The 19,696-nt window shown below is 54.1% G+C and overlaps 1 protein-coding gene across 1 annotated transcript; it reads right to left on the bottom strand.

The window, feature by feature from the left end:
• Nucleotides 1–478: 478 nt before the first annotated feature.
• TTLL10 (tubulin tyrosine ligase like 10) lies at nt 479–18,168 on the bottom strand. The gene is made up of 15 exons (XM_060090916.1): nt 18,103–18,168; nt 17,560–17,699; nt 16,476–16,612; nt 15,938–16,018; nt 15,725–15,857; nt 15,491–15,609; nt 15,280–15,409; nt 14,516–14,587; nt 13,934–14,019; nt 13,431–13,602; nt 12,325–12,496; nt 11,668–11,808; nt 1,629–1,745; nt 1,178–1,271; nt 479–864 (listed from the first exon to the last, which is right to left on the bottom strand). Exons 1-15 carry the CDS (start codon nt 18,166–18,168, stop codon nt 479–481), a joined length of 2,046 nt encoding a protein of 681 aa, XP_059946899.1.
• Between the last annotated feature and the right edge of the window lie 1,528 nt (nt 18,169–19,696).

The raw sequence follows: 19,696 nt of genomic DNA, 5'->3' as shown, positions 1-19,696 counted from the left end.
AGAGGGGTCCGTGAGGCTCTAGACCCTTGACTGGGGGACACTGGGCGCCTTTCCTGGGGACCACCGACCCAGGCAGTAGAGGTCAGGTGGGTTGTGAGATTGCAGGGCGGGTGGACGAGGGCCGTAGGTGATGGGGCCCAGGAACTGGAAGCAGCCCACGGTGGGCAGAGTCAGGGGCGCGGGGGGCCTCATCTCCCTTTCCTGCCGGGCAGACACCCCCATCCCTCGACCCTCGTGTCCCCCCAAGCACGGGCCCCAGCAGTGGAGTAGCGGCTCACGGGGCGCAGGGAGGCTGCCGGAGGGGGTCTCGGGGCCCGGTGTGCGGGGAACCCGCGGACCAGATGCAGAGGTCGCATTTGAAACAAAGCAGCTTTTATAGGTCCCCGCGAGGGCGCCGGTGGCCCGCCCGCTAGGAGCCGAGGTGGCCCGCGTTCTTGCGTTCCTCCTCCTCCGACCCCGGGGAAGGCTCCCGCGCCGGCTACCCGCCGCCCACTCGCGGCCGCCCGCCGCCCGGGGCCTCGGGGTCCCCGCCCTGGGCGCCGTTGGGGCTGGGGGTCGGAGGCCGGGGGCGCCGCTGTGCGGAGGAGGGCGGCCCGGGCGCGCCGCTGGGGCCCCGACGTGGCGCGGGCCTGCGCGCGCCCGGCCTGCCGGCGGCGCGGAGAGCGTGGGGCGCGGCGGGCGCGGCATCGCAGGCGAGCCGGGGCGGCGGCGGCCGCGACGGCGGGCGGGGGACGCTGCGGGAGCCCCCCGGGCGCGGCCACAGGTCTGCCTCGCCGTTGTGCAGGAGCACGAAGCGGCGCTGGGACAGCAGCGGCAGCATCTTCTGGCTGCGCAGGCTCTTCTGGAAGGTCTCGAGTGCCAGGTCTGGGGAGGAGTTGGGGGTGAGCCCGGCTGGGGCGGAGGAGGCGTGGGGGGAAGGGAGGGACGGGCACCCAGCCTCTCCGGCATCGCGTTCCCGGGGCTGGAGTTTACGGGGGTGAGGGGTGGGACCGGGCTTGGGGTGAGGTGTGGGCGGGCATCACCTTGGCTGGGAGGTGGGGGCATGAGCAGAGGGTGGGGTTGCCATGCAGCCTTTCAGGTGCCAGAGAGCTAGGTTTGTGGATGTCTGAACTTGGGGAGAGGGTGGGCAGGCAGAGGGGTCGGTTTGAGGGTCCTGGGGGCTGGGTAGGGGCCTCACCCAGGGTCTCCATGACCACGCCGGGAATCACCTCTTTCAGGACTTCACAGTTGGTGTGCAGGGCGGGGTTGGAGTTCATCTCCAGCAGCCACACCTGGGCCCAACACTGCTCAGCATCCCTCTCCACCTACCACTTGGCCAGCACCAGGCTGAGGCCCTTGTCCCCATTAAGCCAGGTGACCGGGCAGGTCACTTCTTTTCCATGGCCTCACTCCCCCATTTGCCCAAGGAGCTAAGACTCTGAGGGTCTGAGAGTCTGGCCTTGGGGGCTGCCCCAGCTGCAGGAAGAGCGAAGCCTTGTGGACACACCACCCCCATGACTAGGGAGGGTGCATAACTGCCTGCTCCAGGGGCCCGCCTGAGTGGTCAGGGTGTGCACAGAGGGCCCCTGCCTGCTGCACCTGCCTGCTGGGCACCGCCCCCCCCGCCCCCCGGGACGCCTCAGCAGCACCTTGAAGTTTTCATCGATCAAGAAGTCACAACCAATGAGGTCAAAGTAGCCCAGCTTGCACTTGAGCTTGGATTTGACAGACAGGAAGCAGTGGGCCATGATCTGCTGCATCCGCTTCTGTGGGTGGGGTGGGGGAGGGGGGGTGGAGACAGGACGTCACCTGTGGGCCCTGATTACACCCTCCAGGCCTGAACAGCCACAGCCCCATCCCTCACCTGCGCACCCACCAGTGCCCGCACTTTCACATTCTCAGGGTCACAGGCTCACAGCCAGAAACTCCTTCACTCTCATTTTACTCATTTCACAAACGTGTGGACCTCCTATCGCGTGGCAGGTCCTGGGGTCGAGAGTAGACAGAGCTTACGAGGAGTCTCTGCCCTTGAGCAGCTCACTCACAGGAGAGAGAGAGAGACAACCGTTGTGATGTGTAAATCATTATGCACTCTGCACAGCACATGAAGCCACACATGCTGATGGAGAAGATGAAGCAGGGTGAGAGGTGGGACGTTCTGGGTGGTGTGGAAAGGGGTCTGATCTGGGTGGGCCAGAGAGTGAGCAATGGGTGAAGACTGCAGGGGAGAGCTGTGGGGTGGGGATGGGACACCTGGGTAGAGCAACGGCTGTAAGTGGGAGCATGCCCAAGGCGTTGGAGGAACAGAGTGGTGCTGCTGTGGCTCAAGCGAGCTAGGAGGGCAGTGGGAGATGAGACCGGAGTGGCAGCGGTCACATCTCGGGGGAAGACATTGCCTTTCACCCTGAGGTCAGAGCTGTTGGAGGGTGGAGCACAGGAGGGCATATCTGACCCGTGCCCTAATAGGGTCCTCTGGCTGCTATGCTGAGAGAGACTGAAGGGCCCTGTTGCAAAGATCCAGGTGAGAAATGTGGGTGGCTTGTGTAAGCTGAGGTGGTGGGATGGATGCTGGGTCTGTGTTGGGGTAGAGCCAACCTGGCTGACTGAAGGAAGGATGGTGAGCCGTGGAAACAGGAATGCAGGGTTATCCCTAGGTGTTTGGTCTGAGACTCTGGAAGGATGGAGCCCCCACCAACGGAGAGGGAGAGGAGGCCCATGGAGTCTGAGACATCTGTGGGCTTACAGATGGGGTGCTGATAGGCCATGGTTCAAGTTCAGGGGAGAGGTCAGGGCCGGATGTTTCATGTGGAGTCTTGAGCACATAGGTGGAATTGAAACTCAGGCGATGTCTGATAAAGACAGAGTAGATACCAGTGGGTACAGCAGATAAAGAGTAGAGGCAGGCTGAGCCCTGGGCCTCCTGAGCAGCGGTGCGGAGCCGAGGGGCCAGCATGGGGGGCGGGGGTGGTGGTGGACAAGGTCCTGGAAGCCATGGGGAGTGAGGAGCTGTGTCCAAAGTTGGCTGACAGGTCAGGGAGAAGAGGGCTGGACTGACCCCTGGGTTTGGCAGCATAGAGGTCACTCCAGCGAGCATTTCAGCGAAACAACAGGGAGAAGCTTTGCTGAGCAGGTTCAAGAGAGACAACATAAAAACAGCCCAAACTGGCCAAATTTGTCAGAATTAACCTTCTCAAAATGAAATTAACCAAAGGCGTCCAGCAACCTGAAGAGTGTTTACTCAAGTAAAATCTTGAATCTTGGTAAGAACAGCAAGCTTTGTGGCATTTTAACTTGCCCTGGTTTTATCCCTGGCATCCCAGCTCAGTGCCTTGAAAAAAGCCTGTGTTCTCGGTACTGCAGATAGCAGAATAGACCTGTCTGGCAAAGAACTGGAGTCACTTGTTGTGATGTGTCTGATGGTTCCATGGCAGACCTCACTTGAACTAAAGGAAAATACAAGAACAATGTCTTACCAAATAGAGAATGCCAGTGAAGAGATAGAAATTATAAAAGGGAGCTGAATAGGAATTCTGGAGTTGAAAATTATAGGAACTGAAATAAAAAATCACTACAGGGGTTCAACAGTCCATTGGAGTTGTTCAAAGATAGGTTAATTGAGATTATCCAGTCTAAGGAACAGAAAGTCAAAGGAATGAAGAAAAATAAAGCTACAGAGACCTGTGGGACACCGTCAAGCAGACCAAAATGCATAAGGAGATCCAGAAAGAGCAGAGGAAGAGTCAGGAAGAACATCTAAAGAAATAATGGCAGTTGGACTTCTCAAATTTGATGAAAAGTAATCTACATGTTCAGGAAGGCCAGTGAGCTTCAAGTAGGATAAACTCAAAAAGATCCACCACATCATAAGCAAACTTTCAAAAGACAAACAGAGGATGTTGAAATCAGCAAAGAGAAGTGACTCATCATGGAGGCTCCTCGATAAGACCAACAACCAATTTCTCATTAAAAACCATGGAAATGTCCATCAACGGATGAATGGATAAAGAAGATGTGGCACATATACACAATGGAATATTACTCAGCCATAAAAAGACATGAAATTGAGTTATTTGTAGTGAGGTAGATGGACCTACAGTCTGTCATACAGAGTGAAGTAAGTCAGAAAGAGAAAAACAAATACTGTATGCTAACGCATATATATGGAATCTAAAAAAAGTGGTACTGATGAACTTAGTGGCAGGGCAGGAATAAAAACTCAGACATAGAGAATGGACTTGAGGACATGGGGTCGGGGGAAGGGGAAGCTGGGGCGAAGTGAGAGAGTGGCATGGACATATATACACTACCAAATGTAAAACAGATAGCTAGTGGGAAGCAGCTGCATAGCACAGGCAGATCAGCTCGGTGCTTTGTGACGACCTAGACGGGTGGGATAGGGAGGGTGGGAGGGAGGCTCAAGAGGGAGGGGATATGGGGATATATGTATGCATATGGCTGATTCACTTTGTTGTACAACAGAAACTAACACAGCATTGTGAAACAGTTATACTCCAATAAAGATGTCTTAAAAAACAAAACAAACAAACAAACAAAAAACCCCATGGAGTCCAGAAGGCAGTGGGATGACAAATGCAAAACGCTGAAAGGAAAAAAAAAAACCAAAATAAAACCGTCAACCAAGAATTGTATATATAGCAAAATCATCCTTCAAAAATGAAAAACAGGGCTTCCCTGGTGGCACAGTGGTTGAGAGTCCGCCTGCCGATGCAGGGGACGCGGGTTCGTGCCCCAGTCCGGGAGGATCCCGCGTGCCGCGGAGCGGCTGGGCCCATGGGCCGTGGCTGCTGGGCCTGCATGTCCGGAGCCTGTGCTCCGTGGCAGGAGAGGCCACAGCAGTGAGAGGTCCGCGTACCGCAAAAAAAAAAAAAAAAAAAGAAAAAGAAATTAAAACAGTCCCAAATTTAAAAATCATAGATTAGGGCCTCCCCAGTGGCACAATGGTTAAGAATCTGCCTGCCAATGCAGGGGACATGGGTTCGAGCCCCGGTTCGGGAAGATCCCATATGCTGCGGAGTAACTAAGCCCATGTGCCACAACAACTGAGACTGTGCTCTAGAGCCTGTGAGCCACAACTACGAAGCCTGCGTGCCACAACTACTGAAGCCCGTGCACCTAGAGCCTGTGCTCTGCAACAAGAGAAGCCACTGCAGTGAGAAGCCCACTCGCTGCAATGAAGAGTAGCCCCCGCTCGCTGCCCACACGCAGCAACGAAGACCCAACGCAGCCAAGATAAATAAATAAAATAAATAAATTTATATTTTAAAAACCCCATAGATTATCAAGATTATCATTAGTAGAACTTCCCTACAGTCCTTCAGGCTGAAATGAAAGGACGCTAGACAATAATTCAAATTCACATGAAGAAATCAAGAGCACCCATGAAGTAACTACACAGTTAAATATAAAAGACAGTACACATTCATTTTTTGGTAATTGCTTTTTTTCCCTTCTATCTTATTTAAAAGACAATTGTGTAAAGCAATAATTATAAATCTATGTTGATGGACACACAATTTATAGAGTTGTAATTTGTGACAGTAACAGCATAAAGGGAGAGACAGAGCTATATAGGAACAATTAAAAACTACGATTGAAATTAACTTAGTATTAATCCAAACTAGATCATTATAAATTAAGATGTCAGTGGTAATCCCAAGGGCAGCTACTAAGAGAATAACTCAAAAATATATAATAAAAGAAATGACACTAGAAATGGTACACTAGAAAATATTTAACACAAAAAGAGGCAGTAATGGAGGAATTGAGAAACAAAATGATATAAGACATATAACCAAAGCAATCTTGAAAAAGAAAAACGGAGCTGGAGGAATCAGGCTCCTAGACTTCAGACTATACTACAAACCTACAGTAATCAAGACAGTATGGAACTGGCACAAAAACAGAAATATAGATCCATGGAACAGGATAGAAAGCCCAGAGATAAACCCATGCACATATGGTCACCTTATCTTTGATAAAGGAGGCAAGAGAATACAATGGAGAAAAGACAGCCTCTTCAATTAGTGGTGCTGGGAAAACTGGAGAGCTACATGCAAAAGAATGAAATTAGAACACTCCCTAACACCATACACAAAAATAAACTCAAAATGGATTAGAGACCTAAATGTAAGACTGGACACTATAAAACTCTTAGAGGAAAACATAGGAAGAACACTCTTTGACGTAAATCACAGCAAGATCTTTGTTGATCCACCTCCTAGAGTAATGGCAATGAAACCAAAAATAAAAAAATGGGACCTAATGAAACTTAAAAGCTTTTGAAAAGCAAAGGAAACTACAAATAAGACTAAAAGACAACCCTCAGAATGGGAGAAAATATTTGCAAATGAATTAATGGATAAAGGATTTATCTCCAAAATATATAAACAGCTCATGTAGCTCAATATTAAAAAAACAAACAACCCAATCAAAAAATGGGCAGAAGGGGCTTCCCTGGTGGCACAGTGGTTGAGAGTCCGCCTGCCGATGCAGGGGACACGGGTTCGTGCCCCGGTCCGGGACGATCCCACATGCCGTGGAGTGGCTGGGCCTGTGAACCATGGACACTGAGCCTGCGTGTCCGGAGCCTGTGCTCTGCAACGGGAGAGACCACAACAGTGAGAGGCCTGCGTAACGCAAAAAAAAAAAAAAAAAGGGCAGAAGACCTAAATAGACATTTCTCCAAAGAAGACATGCAGATGGCCCAGAAGCACATGAAAAGCTGCTCAACATCACTAATTATTAGAGAAACGCAAATCAAAACTACAACGAGGTATCGCCTCACACCAGTTAGAATGGGCATAATCAGAAAATCTACAGGGCTTCCCTGGTGGCACAGTGGTTGAGAATCTGCCTGCTAATGCAGGGGGTGAGGGTTCGAGCCCTGGTCTGGGAGGATCCCACATGCCGCAGAGCAACTAGGCCTGTGAGCCATAACTACTGAGCCTGCCCATCTGGAGCCTGTGCTCTGCAACAAGAGAGGCCAAGATAGTGAGAGGCCCGCGCACCACGATGAAGAGTGGCCCCCGCTTGCCACAACTAGAGAAAGCCCTCGCACAGAAACGAAGACCCAAGACAGCAAAAATAAATAAATAAATTAATAAACTCCTACCCCCAACATCTTCTAAAAAAAAAAAAAAAAGAAAATCTACAAACAACAAATGCTGGAGAGGGTGTGAAGAAAAGGGAACCCTCTTGCACTGTTGTGGGGATATAAATTGATACAGCCACTATGGAGAACAGTATGAAGGTTCCTTAAATAACTAAAAATAGAATTACCATATGACCCAGCAATCCCACTACTGGGATACCCAGAGAAAACCATAATTCAAAAAGACACATGCACCCCAATGTTCATTGCAGCACTATTTACAATAGCCAGGTCATGGAAGCAACCTAAATGCCCATTAACAAATGAATGGATAAAGAAGATGTGGTACATATATACAATGGAATATTACTCAGCGATAAGAAAGAACGAAATTGGGTCATTTGTAGAGACGTGGATGGACCTAGAGACTGTCATACAGAGTGAAGTAAATCAGAAAGAGAAAAACAAATATTGTATATTAATGCATATATGTGGCACCTAGAAAAATGGTACAGATGAACCGGTTTGCAGGGCAGAAATAGAGACACAGATGTAGAGAACAAACGTATGGTCACCAAGGGGGGAAAGTGGCAGGGGTGGTGGTGGTGTGATGAATTGGGAGATTGGAATTGACATATATACACTAATATGTATAAAATGGATAACTAATAAGAACCTGCTGTATAAAAATTACACAAAATAAAATTCAAAAATTCAAAAAAAAATAGCAAAATAGCAGATGTAAATCCTAACTTATCAGTAATTATATTAAATATAAATGGAGTAAGCTTTCCAATTAAAAGATGGAGATTGTCAGGATGCATTCCCCTCCCCCCCATACGCTATCTATGAGACTCACTTTAGATTCAAAGACACAGATAGGTTGAAAGTAAAAGGATAAAAAAAAGATATATCAGGGCTTCCCTGGTGGTGCAGTGGTTAAGAATCCACCTGCTAATGCAGGGGACACAGTCTTGAGCCCTGGTCTGGGAAGATCCCACAAGCCGCGGAGCAACTAAGCTCATGCACCACAACTACTGAGCCTGAGCTCTAGAGCCCCTGAGCCACAACTACTGAGCCTGCATGCCATGACTACTGAAGCCCACGTGCCTAGAGCCCATGCTCTGCAACAAGAGAAGCCACTGCAATGAGAAGTCTGCGCACGGCAACGAAGAGTAGCCCCCGCATGCTGCAACTAGAGAAAGCCCATGCACAGCAATGAAGACCAAACACAGCCAAAAATAAATAAATAAATAAAATTAAAAAAATATATATATATCAGGCAAACAGTAACCAAAGGAGAGCTAGAATATCTATACTGATAGCAGATAAAATAGAGTTTAAGACAAAAATTGAGGACATTAAGAAGAAAGAGGACATTTTCTAATAAGTCAAGAATATGTAATAATTATAAACATACATATACTTAACAACAGAGCCTAAAATTGCATGAAGCAAAAACTGACAGAATTGAAAGGAGAAATAGACAATTCAGTAATAATAGTTGGAGACTTCAGTATCCCGTTTTCAATGATAGAACAACTAGACAAAAGATCAACAAGTAAATAGAAGACTTGAACAACACTATACACCAACTAGACCTAAAAGACATCTATAGAACACTCCACCCAACAGTAGAATACACATTATTTTCAAGTGTGCATGGAACATTTTTCAGGATAGACAATGTGTTAGAACATAAAACAAGTTTTAATACTTTTTTTTTTTTTTTGCGGTACGTGGGCCTCTCACTGTTGTGGCCTCTCCCGTTGCAGAGCAGAGGCTCCAGACACGCAGGCTCAGCAGCCATGGCTCACGGGCCCAGCCGCTCCGTGGCAAGTGGGATCTTCCCAGACCAGGGCACGAACCTGTGTCCCCTGCATCGGCAGGTGGACTCTTAACCACTGCGTCACCAGGGAAGCCCCCAATACTTTTTAAAGGGTTGAAGTCATACAAAGTATGTTTTCTGACCACAATGGAATGAAATTAGAAATCAATAAGAGAAAGAAAATTAGAACATTCACAAATATGTGGAAATTAACACACTCTTAATCAACAAATGAAAACAGAACACACAAAATCTTATGGGATGCGGTGAAAACGGTGCCCACAGGGAAATTTATGGCTGTAAACACCTACATTAAACAGGAAGAAAGATCTCAAATCAAATCAATAACCCAAACTTCAACCTTAAGAAACCAGAAGAAAAAAAAAACAAAAACAAACAAAAAACCCAAATCAAACCAAACCAAAACTAAACCCAAAGCAAGAAGAAGGAGGGAAATAACAAAGATCAGAGTGGATATTAATGGAATAGAGAATAGAAAGCAACAGAGAAAATCAATGAAACCAAAAACTAGCTCTTTGAAAAGATCAACAAAACTGACAAACCTTTAGCTAAATTGACCAAGATAAAGGGGAGAAAAGACTCAAATTACTAAAATCAAGAAAGAAAGACTTACATAGAGATGAAAATGATTATGAAAACGATTATAATTGTTCATAAAATACCATGAGTACCTGTATTCGAAACAAATTAGACAACTTAGGAGAAATAGAGAAATTCCTAGAAAGACAAACTAATAAGCCTGACCCAAGAAGGAATAGATAATCTGAATAACCTCTAACAAATAAAGGTTGAGTTAGTAATAATAATAAAAATAACAATTCTTCCCACAAAGGAAAAGTCCACAATAAGGTAGCCTCACTGGTGAATTCTTCCAAATATTTAAAGAATTAACACTAACCCTTCACACACTCTCCAAAAATAGAAGAGAAGGGAACACGTCCAAAACCAGACAGACAAGCAAATAATGCTGTGGACCATATTACTTATGAGGGTAGACACATAAATCCTCAGTGAAGTACTAGCAAACCCAATCCAGCAGCATATTTAAAGGACAATATGCTATATCTGAGTGAGATTTATCCCGGAAATGCAAGAGTGATTCAACACATGATAATCAATTTATGTAATACAGCACATTAAGAGAATGAAGCTACAGCAACGAAAACAGTGTAGCGCTGGCTTAAGGATAGATATACACACCAATGAAATAGAATTGAGAGTCCAGAAATAAACACATACATATCTGGTCAATTGATTTTCAAAAATGCGCCAAGAACAGTCTCTCTGACAAATGGTCCTGGGACAACAGGATAGCCAAATGCAAAAGGCTGAAGTTGGACCCTTACCTCACACCATACACAATAATTAACTCAAAATGAGCTAAAACTATAAAACTTTTAGAAGAAAACATAGATGTAAATCTTTACAACCTTGGATTTGGCAATGGATTCTTAGATATGACATCAAAGCATGAATAACCAAAGAAAAAATTGATAAATTGGACTTCATAAAAATCTATGCAAAAAAGGACATTATGGGGAATTCCCTGGCAGTCCAGTGGTTAGGACTCTGCACTTCCATTGCAGGGGGTTCAATCCCTGGTCGGGGAACTAAAACCCCTCAAGCCGAGGGGCACGGCCAAAACAAAACAAAACAAAACAAAGGACATTATCAAGAAAGTGAAAAGAGAACTCACAGAATGGGAGAAACTATTTGCAAATCACACATCTGATAAGGGTCTAGCATTCAGAATATATAAAGAGCTCTACAGCCTAAGAAGGAAGAGTGAACAAAGGATCTAAACAGAAGTTTTTCTAAAGAAGATACAAAAATGGCCGACAAATACGTAAAAAGATGCTCAATATCATTATCATTAGGAAAATGCAAATCAACTCCACAATGAGATACCACTTTACACCCACTGGATGACTATTAAACAAAAAAAAATACCAAGTGTTGGCAAGGATATAGAGAAATTGGAACCATCATACATTGCTGGTGGGAATGGGAAACCTTGTAGCTACTGTGGAAAATGGTTTGGCAGCTCCTCAGAAAGTTCAGCATGAGTTACCCTACGACCATGCAATTCCCTTCCTAGACCTATACCCAAGAGAATTGAAAATATCTGTTCATGTACGTGAATATTCATAGCAGCGTTACTCATAATAGACAAAAAGTAAAAACAACCCAAACGATCAACTGACGAATGTTTATCCACATAAATCGTGGTCCATTTACACAATGAAATAGTTTTCAGTCATAAAAAGAAACGAAGGGAATCTTGAAAATGTTATGCTCAGTGAAAGAAGCCTGGAAAACCCACATATTGTGTGATCCCATTGACATGAAATGTCCAGAACAGGGAAATGCATGGGGACGGCAAGTGGATTAGCAGTTGCCAGGGGCTGGGCAGGGGGCAGTGGGTACCGAGTTTCTTTCTGCGGAGGTGACAGTGTTCTGGAATTAGAGAGTGGTGGTCATCCTGCAACTCTGAGAATCCACTAAAAACCACTGAACTGTACTTTCACGGAGTGACTTTTGTGTCGTGTGAATGATGTTTCAGAAAGAGGGAGAGGAGAGGGTCCCTGGAACCCACCGCAGCGCGCACGCGCAACGGCAGCCCCGCCCAGGGACAGACGTGCCTGGAGCCCAGAGCCCCCTGCCTTCAGGCTCTCCGGTCCTGACCCCTGGCCCCTCCCAACGCCGGGTGGGCGGGGCGCGCACGCACCGTGAAGGTGGTGAAGACCCAGTCCCGGGGGAGGCGCTTGGCCTTGTGGAACTTGTCGTTGATGTAGCGGTTAAGGTGCTCCATGCTCCACACCGTGTCGTCCTTGAGCAGCAGGTACAGGGGGCTCTTCTTCTGCATGAACTGGGAAGCAGGGCAGTGCCTGGAGGCCCTGCCCCCACGGGGGGCCCCGACAAGGGCCTCACCCCGACGCGGCCACCAGAGACCCCACAGGGGTCCCGCTCCTCCGGGACACTGAGCTCCTCCCCCAGCACCTCCTGCCGCTGAGAAGGACCCCCAGATCCTCCCGGAGGGCCACCTCCCAGACACCTCCCATTGAGACCCTTCCATGGAGACCTCTGCCCACAGCATCCCTGCACTGAGGTCCTCACGGAGGCCCTTGCCCTTGGCTCCCACCCCTGCTGGGCCTGATCCACACCCAGAGGGAGCTGAGCTGGGGGTCGGGGCCACGGCTCTCAGTCTTTTCACCAGGACGCCCAGCTGAGGCTGAAGGTGAGAGGCAGTGCTGGCTGCAGGCAGGGGCCGCCCGGGCCACCTCGGGGGTCTGGGCCATGTCACAGTTGGATTCTTTTCCCATTCTTGAGCAGTGATTTTTGTCCAAGGCTGCAGGGAGGGCCCTCACCGGTGGGGGGCATTTACCTGGTTGGTTAAATGGCCACCGAGGTCGCTGGAATGGGGATCGTAAAGGCCGAGGGTGAGGCGAGCGTAGCCGTGACCGAAGAAGACCATGAAGGGCATGGCGCAGGCGATGAGCAGGTAGGAGCGCACGTCGAACTTCTTCCCATCCAGCAGCAGCGGGTTCTGGATGTACCTGGGGAGGCGTGGTTAGCCTGGCCCCTGCCCCCACCTGGGCCTGCCAGTTCCTCAGCACCCCTGCCACCTGTCTCAGCTGTGAGCTGCGGGTCCCCTACCCTGGCTGGGTGCAGTGTCCACTGGTCAGGGGACATTTCCGAGCCTGAACGCGTCAGGGAATTGGGAAGGAGGGCCTGGCCCCTAGAGCTCAGCCCACTGGTGTGTGTCTGGGGTGCCCCAGGGTGCAGCCCTCGCTAGAAGCCTGGGAGGCAGAAGCAGACTGGGCCGTATGGGCTGGGAAGACTGCCTGGAGGAGGAGGGAGGGGTGACCTTGGGCCTTGAAGGGCAGGTGGCTTTGGAGAGGCAGGGAGGGGACATCCCAGTGGAGAGAGCTGTAGGTCTAGAGACCCAGCGGCTGGGAGCAGCTGCTTGGGGTGGCAGACAGCAGTTGTGGCAGGAGTGCGGTCCGCGTTGGCAGACAGGGAAGTCCAAGGGGACCTTTCTCAGGCTAGACGGTGCCCCCTGGTGTGAGGCTGAGGGTCTGGACCCCTGCCAGAGGCAGAGGGAGCAAGGCAGGGTGGTCAGCTCTGCCTGTGGGCCTGAAGGCTGCAGCTGGGTGGGTGGGGGATGGGGGAGAAGCCGGGCTTCCTGCAGGTCAGAGGGCGCAGGACCCAGGCTGGGGCACAAGCTGACCAAGCCCTCCCTGCCCCACACCATCCAGGAGCCTCCTGTGTTTGGGGGTGGGGGGAGGGAGGGTATATCCTCTGAGATCCTGACTGGATGTGAAAACTCCACCTCTTCTGGCTACACAGGGGCCCAGCTGGGGGCACCGCAGCCTTCCACCGCCAAGGACTCCTCTGTGGGCCCCGCGACGCCCACGATCCTCACAGGCACCAGCGGGCCTGTGTCAGCCCCACCCGGCCGACGCCCCTCGGGGTGCCCACGCGCAAAACCTCTGCACGACCCGCGCCTGAGGCGCCCGGAAGGGCATCTTGCGGTAGATGGGGTCGTCCTCGATGCTCTGGGTCTTGGCTTGGAGGGCAGCGACTTCCTCCTGGTTCCGGAGCAGAAAGATGCCTTTGCCCTGGTTGGAGGCGGTGGGCTTGCAGATCCACATCTGGGTTTCTGCGGAGAGAGCTACCCGAGCCAGGGAGCCTGCCTCGCCCCGCCCATCCCTGCCAAAGCCCCGCCTTGGCCCCAGCCCCGCCCTGACCGCTCCCAGCCACGGCCCCGCCCCTGCAGGCTTTGGCCTCCACTAAGGTCCGGCCATGAGCCTCCCCAGCATTGCCTCAGCACCAGCCCTGACCTCACCCACCCTGGCTCCACCTTTCCACTCCCTGACCACGCCCCAACTCGGCCTCGCCAGGGCCTTGGCCCCGCCCTAATCACGCTCCCACCTTGGTCCAGCCCTGCACCGGTCTCCCCAGAGCGGGCCTGGCGTCCAGGGGCCTCTCACCATCAAAGACGGTGAAGAAAGCCTCTCTCTCGTCCCTGATGTCCAGACGGTAGGTCTCTGGGAAAAAGTCTTCCATTTTCAGGACCCTGGGGAAGCAGGGAGGTGGGGAAGACACTGGGAGGGTTGTCCCCCTCCCCCAGCTTGGCCAGCCATTCTGGGGGTCTGACCTGGGGTAGGCTGGAGGGAGAGTGTCTGCTAGGAAGCTGGGCTGGGCTCCGGCCACTCCTGCCCCCTTTGGTTTCCTCTGAAACACCCCCCACCCCCGGCCCCTAGCCGTTTCCTCTGCAGAACCTTTGCACCTTCTGTTCCCTGGCCAGGAGCACGCTCTTCCGGCTCTGCACACCTGGCCTCTCTGCAGGCTGCCTCACCCACCTCCCAACCCCTCCCACCTCCCTGCTCTTCCCCCTGCTGCTCTCGGGCCTTCGGGAGTGGTCAGTTCAGAGCTGGGTCTCCAGGCCAGGGCAGTGCCCAGCCTGCAATGAGCGGTCGGCATGGATCCCCTGGCCTGGGATGCCCTTTAACCCCTTTCACCGACCACGAGGCCATCCTTCAGTTTAGGGCAGAATGGCTGGGGGCATCTACCTCTGGGGCCCAAGGCGTCCTGGGCCGCTCCACATGAGCTCTTCTGGGCCGGGTGTCGTGTCCTTTCCAGATCTGTACCCCAGGAGGACACAGGCCCTGGCCTGAGTGGCTGCTCAGTGTGTGGAGAATGGATGGAGGGCGTTGAGAGGGGGGCAGTGGGTGGGGGCTTGGCGGTAGACTGGTGGTGTGTGGATAAGTGGATTTTGGATGGAAGTAGGTGGATGGGCAAATGGTCTGGTGGGTAGATGGATGCCTGGAGGGTGTTGCACCAGAACTACTGGCAGAATTGGGTGGTGTTGTGGATGACCAGGTAGTGGGTGGCTGCCTGCCTGGTGGGGGGTGGACGGGGGAGGCAGATGGTAGGTGGTTGTTTGGATGGGCGGGCAGACGTGTGAACGGCTGGGCAGTGAGTGGAAGAGGAGTGGGCACATCGAGTGGGTCGGGCACGGCTCTGAGTGGGGGGGGCGGGCCAAGGAGCAGGAATAGGTGTGCAATGGACGGCAGTGGGTGTGGTAGGCAGTGGTGACTGAATGCAGGACACCAGTGGGCGGCTCTGTGGCGAGCGTGTGAGGACCGCTGGTGGGCCGTGGGTTGGGTGGCTGGAATGGTGGCCGGTACTACGGGTGGAGACAGATGGGTGATACGCGGCTGGGTCAGTGGGAAGGCGGGTAAGCGGACGGACTTGGTGGAGGGCAGTCAGGAGCAGCGATTGACGCGTCGGGTGCGGGGCGGGCCGCCAGGGTGGGGGGCCATGGCATCCTCACTTGGCCTGCGCGCAGGGGGCCGGCTTGCTGGTCTTGCTGAGGACCCGCGCGTGCTCCCTCAGGGCGCTGAGAAGCCCGATCTTGGTGGTGAGGAGCTGGTTGTTGGGGAGCTGGTACAGCAGCTGCTCGCCTGGCGCGACAGAGCCCGGGCAGCGTGCGACCGCGCATGCGCGCGTGGAGGGCCGCCCGCTGAGCCCGGCCCCGCCCCTACCTTCCCGGAAGCTGCAGTAGGTGTCCCTGCACTTGACCTCGCACCACTTGAGCTTGTAGTCTTCCCGCCGGCTGTCCTGGATGCGCTGCCAGCCCTTGCTTTTGCAGTAGGAGCTGATTCTGCAGGGGCGAGGGGCGGCGGTGACCTGGGGGCCGCGGGGCTGTGGGCCGCGGAGCGAGGCTGGGCCGGGGCCTGCAGGCGGTGGGGCTGGACCCAGCCTGAGGCCCCACTCACATTGAGGCCCCGTTGGTGCCTCCGATGTAGAAGAAGGGGCCCTGCTCGGTGCCGGGCGGCTGCTTCTCCCCCTCCAGCGGGTGCTTCTCCAGGAGGGCGGCCCGGGGCCTGGCAGTGTCAGCATCGTCCAGCTCTGCGGGCAGAGTGGGTGGTCAGAGGCTCTGGCCCCGCTGGTGGCTTTTCTGCCCCTCCCTGGGCGCTGCCCGAGCCCACCTGCATCTTGGTCCAGCTGGCTTAGCTGACGTAGGAGCCCATCCTCTCCGTGGCTCCCCCTTGATCTCTCATGGGCCCAGCCTGTGAACGAGGTGGGGTCGGACAGGGGGCGTCCACTCAGAAGCTGAGCGGAGCCCCTGGGCAGTCCCCCCAGCCGTCTCGGCCCATCTCAGCCCAGCCTCAGGCGCAATCAGAGGGCCTCTTAGGAGAAAGGGGGCAGGGGCTTTGTGTGGGGCAGAGGCTGAGGTGTGAGGCTGGAGCTGGGGGCAGACATGACGCAGGGACATGCCCAGAGGGCGGGGGTCACGATGTCCATCATAACGTCATGGGTGACCCACAGCAGTGAGGGGAGACCCCTCTCCGCCTGTTCAGACCCCGACTCTGCTGTCCTCTGCCCTACTCGGCTGGCCCAGATCCCACACCCGGCACATGGTTTCCTGCTGGCCCCTTTCCCAGGGCATGGCTGTGTGGTCCCCCCGTGAGAAGGCCTTCCTGGGGATGGGGTGCCTGTCCCTGGGGAGGCCCTGGCTGCATTCACCTGTTGCCCGGGGGCGGCTCCGCTGGACCCCTGCCATCCTTGACCGCTTGCCTCTCTTTGTGCCAACCTGGGTCCGAGGAGGCGGTCCCTGGCGGTGGAGGAAGTGGGTGTGGCTGCGGGCCGCAGGTGCTGGGGCACTGGGGCGGGGGCACCTCTGGGAAGACGCGACCCCCACCCCTCTGCGGGCCCTTCGGGCAGCCCGTGGTCCTAGCCCTTGAACTGGGCACGCAGTCAGGCCCGCCCTGCCCGGGGAGGGGTGCCGCCCAGCGTCCTGGATTTGGGCTTCCTCTTGTGGATGGCTCCCGTCTCTGTGGTGACTGTGGGGCCTGCAGGGACTGTCCATCTGGTGTCGGCATCTCTGTGCTTGGCCTCCCTGCCCGCTGTAAGGAGGGCAGCTGTCAGGCCTGCGGGGTGAGCAGGCCCCGCCCAGAGTCAGGGTGGAGCCGTGAGGAAGCCCTGCCTCGAGGATGACGCCTCCCTAGGGCTCCTTTCCTGTGTGGCTAATTCGGGAACATTTTAGGGAATTTTAGCCATTCCTTGACAGGTCCTTCCCAGTTTGGGGGCTGCTTGGGAGGCTAGGATTTTCCGAAAGATTGAAGAAACACAAGCAGTAGAAAGGCCAGTACCCTGGGAGCTGGCAGGCAGAGAGGGGCTCCTGCATCTGCATACCAGGAGCTGGCAGATTGCCCTCCAAAGAGGACAGTCGCTTTGCAAACAAACCAGCTGGTCACCCAAAAGATGCTGGCCAAGACCTTTGTCCCCACTTAGGACAGAAGAGGGTAAACTGGGAACAGCTGTCAACACGGTTACAGGGCGTGGGCGTGGGGCGGGGCGTGGGGAGGGTCTCACCCCCCTGCCAAGGGCCTGGGTGTGGGCTGGGCGCGCGGGGTCTCACCCCCCTGCCAAGGGTGGGCCGAGCCAGGAGGAAGACCTGGAGTCTCCTCCCCAGCCCTGCCCCACCCAGAACGGGAGGGCTCCTCTGTGGCGGCTGGACCCCGTCCAGCATGACTTTGGGGATAGGAGCCTGCTGAGCACAGGGAGGGTGCGTGTGCGTGCGTCTCCGCGTTGCCTGGGAGACCCGCACCTTGCTGGGGATGGGGGCCCCCAAGGAGGATGACGGTCAGTACTCTCCCCCAGCACTCCCACGTGAGTGGCCACTGAGTCAACAGACATCTGACGGAGGCCCCCAGGTAGGTCAACACCCAGAGACAGAGAAACAGGACCCTGCGAGGAGGGGGCGGGGGGTGGGGGTGGTGGCGGAGCCCGAGGCAGGGGACGCAGCCCTGGGAATACGCTGGGGCAGGACCAAGAGTCCTCACCCGAGAAGAGGGCTGGACGGTTAGAACAAAGGGACAGACAAGGTGGACGAGCTCATGGAAATATGCGGTACAGCCTTGTGAGAAGTTCAAGGCAAGGAAGTGTGCTGGAAAGGAGAATGTAAAGAAGGAAAGGCACCCAGCGGGAGCCCACGGAGACATCTCAGAGCCGGAGGCAAGGCTCCTGTGACCCGCCCAGCATGGTAGGAGGTCTCTAGACACCCCCCTCAGGGAATTCCCGAGATGAGCGGGACCTGGGAAAGGAAGCTGGGGCTGTGGTGTGGATCAGCTCTGTGCCTCGGTTTCCCCACCTGCAGAGTGGGCTGGGAGTACCAGTGGCCTGTGTGACACATGCACACAGCTGCCTGGTCACCCATGTTGGAGGAGGGCCTGTGTGACGAAGGTGAGGCTGGAGAGTGCAGGGCGGTGACCCGCCTGCAAGGAGTGTTACTGGGGGTTACAGTGTGAATGTGGGGGGTGGGAGGGAGCCCCTGGCCCCCACAGCCCAGCAAAGGGTAACTTCTTCGGGGTAACCCGGACCCAGCAGCGGGCGCTCCCGGAAACGGGAGCCGGGAGGTGGGCGCTGAGTTGCCGGGTTTCAGAACAAGCCTTGTAAGCCTGTGCCTCTGTTTGCCTGTCTTAACTCTGTATATCTTATTTCTTCCACGAAGAATTAAACAGGCCATGAATGACCATTTCTTGTCATTCAAGTTAACAAAAATTAAGAAAAAGAATCCCTACCCTGGGCGTGCACGCGTGTGGTGGCGAACGCGGTGCCCCGGGCTGTAGGACATGGTGGCCTGCGGGGCTGCAGGGGTGGGGGGTCAGGGGTCAGAGCCTTTGCCAAGCAATTGCCTTTCTCAGAGTCTCTCTGACGGACTAATTCTAAATAGAAAGCTTTGTGTTGAAAGGTGTTCCCGAACTGTTATCTATGGTGGTGAAGCTCGGGTTGCAGTGGCCCTGCCACGGGGGTGGGGGGTGATGGCACCAGGCCCTCCGCGAGGACTGCAGGGTGGGGTCGGTGGAAACAACTTTATTACGGATTTTTAAGTCAACTTTTTACCTGGTCAGGTAAAAAGACTGGCGGGAAATGGCGCTCCGGTGTGATGAATGGAAGACCCTTGTGAACCTGAAGGAAACATCCAAGAAAACGCGATGACACCCGTGTCCTGCCAGGTCCTTCCTCCAGATACACGTTCGGTGATGTGGGGTGCTCGGGAGGTGCTGACATTGCTCGTCGGGCTGGTGCCTTCTGGCCAGGGCTGAGCTGTCCCCGCAGATTTTAGGAGGCCGTCCCTTCTGGGGGTCAGTCCTGGGAGACAGACCTGGTCCTGAGCAAAGGAGCTGGTCCTGAGGGGCCGCCACGCCCGGAGGCCTGCCCTGCTCAGCCCGGCCTGGGGGTCTCTGCCCAGCCAGGCACCCCTCCGCTCCCCTCGCTCGCCTCCCTCACGCTCCTGGGCAGAGTCCCGAGAGGACCCACAGAGCTCCTGGGGCCGGGGGGCTGGGCAGGGCAAGGGACGGCAGGCCCCAGCCCTCAGGGCCAGCCAGGACCCCCGCTGGTGGCTCGCCTGCCCCTCTTACCTGCCCGACAAGGTGGTGTGAGCCCTGTGCCAGGGAAACAGCAGTGGTGACCAGGCAACTGTCTCCTAGCAACCATGACCCAGTGGCCCAGAGGTGAGCAGGTGGATGGGGAAGGGCAGGAGGCCGGGCACCAGGGGGAGCGGCCAAGGCTGGAGGAGGGGTGGCACATGGGCACAGCCCCCACCTGGGCCCTCCGTCCTCCCGGGACCTTCCTGAGCCTTCTCAGGATCCCCAGATCTGTGCCAGGACCCCAGAACTGACCCATTATGTTTTTGCGCTCAGTGTGCTTTACCTGCGCTATTTCATCTCCCCTTACCACGGCCT

This window comes from Mesoplodon densirostris, chromosome 2 (assembly GCF_025265405.1).
Source record: "Mesoplodon densirostris isolate mMesDen1 chromosome 2, mMesDen1 primary haplotype, whole genome shotgun sequence".
NCBI classification, from domain to species: domain Eukaryota; kingdom Metazoa; phylum Chordata; class Mammalia; order Artiodactyla; family Ziphiidae; genus Mesoplodon; species Mesoplodon densirostris.
This window is presented reverse-complemented; position numbering and strand designations above follow the sequence as displayed.